General features: G+C 34.8%; 1 protein-coding gene across 3 annotated transcripts; it reads left to right on the forward strand.

The window, feature by feature from the left end:
* The first annotated feature begins 1,433 nt into the window (after nucleotides 1–1,433).
* LOC131148641 (E3 ubiquitin-protein ligase RMA1H1-like) lies at nucleotides 1,434–5,406 on the forward strand. Of its 3 annotated transcripts, none has more exons than XM_058098485.1 (2): nucleotides 1,434–1,724; nucleotides 4,362–5,406. In XM_058098485.1, exon 2 carries the CDS (start codon nucleotides 4,401–4,403, stop codon nucleotides 5,139–5,141), a length of 741 nt encoding a protein of 246 aa, XP_057954468.1. In that variant the 5' UTR covers nucleotides 1,434–1,724; nucleotides 4,362–4,400; the 3' UTR covers nucleotides 5,142–5,406. The 3 variants fall into 3 exon arrangements, with proteins under 3 accessions (XP_057954468.1, XP_057954469.1, XP_057954470.1); XM_058098486.1 differs by having other exon boundaries at nucleotides 4,366–5,406; XM_058098487.1 differs by lacking the exon at nucleotides 1,434–1,724 and adding an exon at nucleotides 3,729–3,908.
* Nucleotides 5,407–5,801: the final 395 nt, after the last annotated feature.

The following is a 5,801-nucleotide window of genomic DNA, read 5'->3' on the forward strand; positions in this document are numbered from 1 at the left end:
AAAATGAGCAAAGCAAAGCAAAGCAAAGAAAAGAAAGCCATAACACTTAAGGCATCGTCAAACAACTTTAGTGAAGAAAGTGATTCTGATACGGAAGATGACATGACCTTACTAACAAAGAAGTTCGGAAAGTTCTTGAAGAAGAATAAGAAGGTCGACAGAAAATTCTGGAACTCAAAATCAGAAAAAAGAGAGTCAAGCATGAAGAAAAATAATGAAGATCCACCAGCATGCTACAATTGCAGAGAGATTAGACACATCAAGCCTAAGTGTCCCAAACTAATGAAAGCCCCCAAGAAAAGTAGGTTGGGATACATACAGCAAGCTGTTCAGAATCTGAATCCAGTAATGACGCCATTGCCAATTTGTGTCTCATGATGACCTTGAGGTACAATCATCATTCTCATCATCTTCTTATTATTCTAGTGATTTTGAAAATGAGAATGACATGCTTTCATATGATAAACTGAAACAAGAATATTTGTACACTATTAAAATATTTCTATTGCTAATTTTTTGGTAAAAAAATTAAAAACCAAATTTTATAGTTTTCAGTTGTTTTGACCACATGTTGTAAAAAATTTAAATGTTCACAAATACTTTTTTTGGATTAAATAATTTCATTTTATATACTTTTAGATAAAAATAAAAATTAAATGTTCATATGAATTTAAATATAATTAAAAGAAAATATAAATAAATTTTAAAAATAACAATATAGCCAATTACAAAATACTTTTACCATTTTTCAATTGTTGTTTCTAATAAAATTTTTATTATAAAATAAGTTTTAAAAATAGAACAATTAAATAAGATAATTATAATAAATTTTATCTTTATTATAGTAATTTTTTAACATGTATTATTTATAATTTTATAATTTTAATTATATTTTATAATATTATTTAATTTAAAGATGAAAATGAGTAATTTTTAATTAAGTTCTTAATTTATATTAATTTTATGAATATTAACCAATCAGTGTATTGATTTTTTGTATTTAACTTTTATTTCTATTTTTTATTTTAATTTTTGATTTTTATTGCTCTAATTTTTAATAATAATACTATAAGGCCCTAAAGAAATATAATTTTACAATCTAACGAGAAACAGAGAAAAAAAAAAACCAAACAACCATTCCAGACACATGCAAGTCATTTGCAAAGTTTCCTGGACGAACACAGTCGGACGATCAGATGGTTCCAGATCCTGAGGCGGTTGGTGAATGGCAGAATGGGGATGGGAGAAAATTGAATCAGCACCAAATCTGACCCGCGCGTGATGGCATCAACCAATTATAGCACGCTAATTACTTTTTTTTCACTTCAATAAATAGTAGAGAGTAATTATTAGTTACTGGCCCACACCGCCCAATCCCAACATGGCACGTGGCGACCAGTCGTTATGCCTATCCGGTTTTCCACTTTTCTCGTGTATATACCATGCCACCCTTCCCTTGCGCCGGTGGCAATCTGCTTTTGTCTTCCTAGCCTTTGCGATTCCCTCGCAGCTTTGTCCATTCTCTCTCTAAACTTTTGTTTCTCTCTCTAGAGTCGTCGCTTTGTCTCACTCTAGGCTCCGCATTCCTTCTTTGGTTCTTGTTCTGCGGTGGATTTGCCATTGAGGCTTCCGGCGGAGATCTTCGAAGAACTCTTGTCAACTGAACTTCTTTTGTTGAAGCCCTCCTTCTCAATTTTTCTCAGAAGCGAAATTTTGATTTTTTGGTGAGTGCTTGAACCGAATTTGCATGTTCCGCGGTTGTATTTACGTGATTTCTGCTCATTTTGTTTTAATTTTGAAGCGGTTTAATTACGCATTGTTCTATGAAACTCGTTGGCGTGGAAAATCGATTTTCGACATTAGATTTATGAACGCTCTATCTCTCTCTCTCTCTCTCTCTAGAGTTGATGTTTTACTCTGCTACTCGAATGGTTATTCATATGTTTTATCGCATTAGTGGTATTTGCGTGAGTATTTCTTTCTTTCTTTCCTCTCTTTGCTTTTTTCGAAGGAAAAAAAATTCGGGGCATAATAATTTCTATGGAAATATTTCCCCCATCGTATATTTCCTGGGATACGTTTATGTACGAACAAAAGCAGTCATAATTGGTGATTTTAGTTTTTCTGTTTTTAATCATCATAATATCCTTCTCTTCTTCCTGCCTTCATTTTATTTCCTCCGTTAATTTTTGGGTTCTGTGTACGGTACCCTGCTCGCTTTTGAGGGCGATTTCAAAGCTTGCATCATGTAGGAAGTTAGAGGTTTTGCATCTCTATCTGGATTTGGAGGGGAGTTGAACTGAGCTCACAAAGTTGGCTTTTGTTCGTAAACAATATTTTTCTAAATAATTTAACTCAAGGGTGCAGTATTTAGGCTTATCTGATGCCTTTCGTAATTTGAATTGGCAGAGACCGGTCTGCAATTTATTTTTTATTTTTTGATCTTTTTTAAAGCTTTGCGCCTAGATACTGTTTTTGACCGCGTCACTGGTAATCTTGGAGAATGATGATTTTGGGTTTTCATTCTGTCTGGTTTCTGAGAAATGGTTGTAAGAGGAAATTATATGTTTCAGTTCAGATCTCTTGTTTTTATTTTTATTTTTATTTTTTCTACAGAATTAAGTTTGTAAACTTAGTTAAATTAGTTGCAGTGGCTTTTTACCGTTAGTGGGAACCGAAACACCACAAAACTGAAAAATTTTCTTTTGAAACTGATGTTTGCTTTTCAATTGCTCAATTATCTCAGAAAATAGGGGAAGAGTTCTCCCTCCCCTCTATTTGTTTGTGCTATCTGTTTCCCAACTCTTACCCTTGCTAATTATTTGCATCTTTTAGATTATTCAAAGTTGAATTCACATGGAAGCTATCTAAGTTCTACGATAGATACTGCAGCATCTAATTCTGTGCTTTAGAAAGTCGGAGAGGATGGGAATCTTATCCCTTACTTTTTCATGTTATGAACATTTAGTATTGATTATAAAAGATGCGGTTCTGATATTTTTCCTCCAAAAAAAATATATTAAAAAGAAGAAACGAGGAGAGCCTTGCATATTATTAATAGCTTTCCACAATCTATATCATAAATTTTGCAAAAGATTTTTTGTACCTAATAATTATCCTCCTTTAGATTTGTTTCTAAAAGTCTCTCCCCTCATTTTTATAATAAGAATGCTGGAATGAATTGATTTTGTTATTTGGTATGAAATAGACAGTTTATTTTATTAGAAGAAGATAATTTTTGTTTTGGAAACCAAGTTGGTGCAAGCTGTGGAGTGATTAGACGTTTTGGGTTTTGATAATTTGTGAGATTAAACCTGTTTTTTGGGTGGATATCCCTTATGAGTGTTTTACTGACCATATTTTTATTATTTTTTCTACAATATTTATCTAAAGATTAATTAGGCTTTTATGATTGTATCGATGCTCAGTCATCCAGCGAAAGAGAGTTCACAAGTTGTGATCACTTAATCTACATGTTTGGTGGCCTCGGAAATGTAGCCATTTAATTTGTTGGTGCACTGCGGCTCTTAAGGGTTGTTTTTTCAAAAAAAAAAAAAAAATAGTGGCAATTCTTTTATTACCGACCAATTGATCTTGATTTTGACGATTTGCAACTGGTTGATTTTTTTTTTAAAATTTTTAATGGAGAAGTTTTTCCGCCTCATTGGTTTGGTAACCCACCCATTAAATGTTGCATAGGTGGGCAGGCCGGTTGGTAGCCTAGTTGGATATTGAGTGGAGAACGTAAATTCTGTGATCGATGCTAATTTGATTCTCTTACATCTACTGAAATCAATCACGTGCTTTTGATTTTTCATTTTTCATTTTATGAGAAGATATTTTGAGGTTGGGTGTTGCATCTTTCCGCCGATGGGGCCTCTTGCATTTTAAGGGGAACGAGGGGTCAGGTTGTTCCTTTCTCTTTTTAAGCAGTGACTATGTATTTTTAATCTTCTAGTCTGAATTCCATTTTGATATATATATATATATATATATATATATATATATTTTTGTTTGTTTGGCACCATACATCAGTATTTAACAATTCTTATGGCCGCCTAGTTTGAATTATGAATTACGTTAATATATCCCTGGCATACAGTCAGCTGATGTAGATGTATGCGTATATCATTCCACTGGAAGGTCTATAATCCACCATATTCAGCTGTTTATTTTTATAATAATATGATTAAAATTCAAAACTGAAATGATGCGAAACCACTGCCTGCTTTGAATTATTTATTGGATTGGTTCTAAAGCATTTGGATCTTTTCAAAATATTGGAGTTTTTAAACCGTGGTGATACTTTTGATGTGTGAAATAGAAATTCAGGACTAATTCTGCACATGTTTCAAACTTAGGTAGCTCAGAAGAAAAAATTGCAGAGCCAAACAGATCAAATGTCTACAGAGCAGTATATTGAAGAGGCAGTGGCACAGAATGATTCCGATGGAGGAGATGACTCTTCTTTAGTGAAGTGGAAGCCTGTATTGGGCTCGGACAATAATCACTCGGGCGGTTTCGAATGCAACATCTGCCTGGAGTTCGTCCAGGATCCTGTGGTAACGCTCTGCGGCCACCTGTACTGCTGGCCCTGCATTTACAGATGGCTTCATTTGCAGAGCATCTCCAATGAAATTTCAGACGAGCAACGGCAGCAGTGCCCCGTATGCAAAGCCGAAGTTTCGCACACAACCCTAGTCCCAATCTATGGCCGTGGAGAAACCACAACGCTCTCCGAAGCCAAAACCAAGCAGCTTGGTATTGCCATTCCCCGTAGACCAGCTGGCCCTGCCTGTGGAGTGGGCACCCTCCTGGCAACCAACGCCGGCACTAGTCTCCTGAGGCCACCTCCCGAGCTTCGAGGTCGAGATGATTTCCATCAATCGCAGCCGTATCGCCCTCACCTTGACAGCTACAGTGATCCGCCGATGCTCGGACCTGGGTTGCTTGGGGAAATGATTTATGCGAGGGTGTTCGGGAACTCGCCCGCCAATTCGTATTCTTATGCGAACTCGTATCATCTCGCTGGAACCAGTCATCCTAGAGTGAGGAGGCATCTAGCACAGGCCGATAGGTCACTTGGCCGGATCTGTTTCTTCCTATGCTGTTGTGTTCTTTCGTGTCTCCTTTTGTTCTGATGACACGCTAAATTAACTCTCATTTTTGGGGTTGTTGCCCCTCGTAGAAAAAGATGGAGCACCGGCGTAGGAGCTGATAAGGTTCAGGCGCATGAATTAGATGTAAAGCACCTGCTTACCCAAAAGCATAAAAGGGAAAAAGAAGAAAGATCTCGCAGCGATGGCGTCGGAATTTATAATTATGATTTGAATTTGTGTTTTACTGACATCTCTTCAGATTTCCAACTTTAAATTTACATTGAAAGCAGCTGTGGGGTTGATACCATTAAATGGCAGCTGTGGGGTGGATACCATTAAGTGGGAGCTGTTGAGGGAAAGGGGTGTACAGTTGATAGCATCAGTGATATTTAGTTATGACTAAATAACACAAATATTTAAAAAATTAGATATAATCTGAAAATTTTTACAATTTTAAGGGATTATTTGGTATTACTGTAAAAAATTTTAAACAAATATTAAAAATGAAAACAAAAAACTAAATCAGAAACCAATTAGATTAATATTTATAGAATTAAAAATAAATTAAATTTTTTTTTATTTTTATCTTTAAATTAAATAATATTATAAAAATGTGATTAAAATAATAAAATTGTAAAACAATAATAAAAATAAACTATTTTGCTTCATCGTTTTACTTTCAAAACTTAAAAATTTTGTTAG

This window comes from Malania oleifera, chromosome 2, assembly GCF_029873635.1.
Source record: "Malania oleifera isolate guangnan ecotype guangnan chromosome 2, ASM2987363v1, whole genome shotgun sequence".
Taxonomy (NCBI): Eukaryota; Viridiplantae; Streptophyta; class Magnoliopsida; order Santalales; family Ximeniaceae; genus Malania; species Malania oleifera.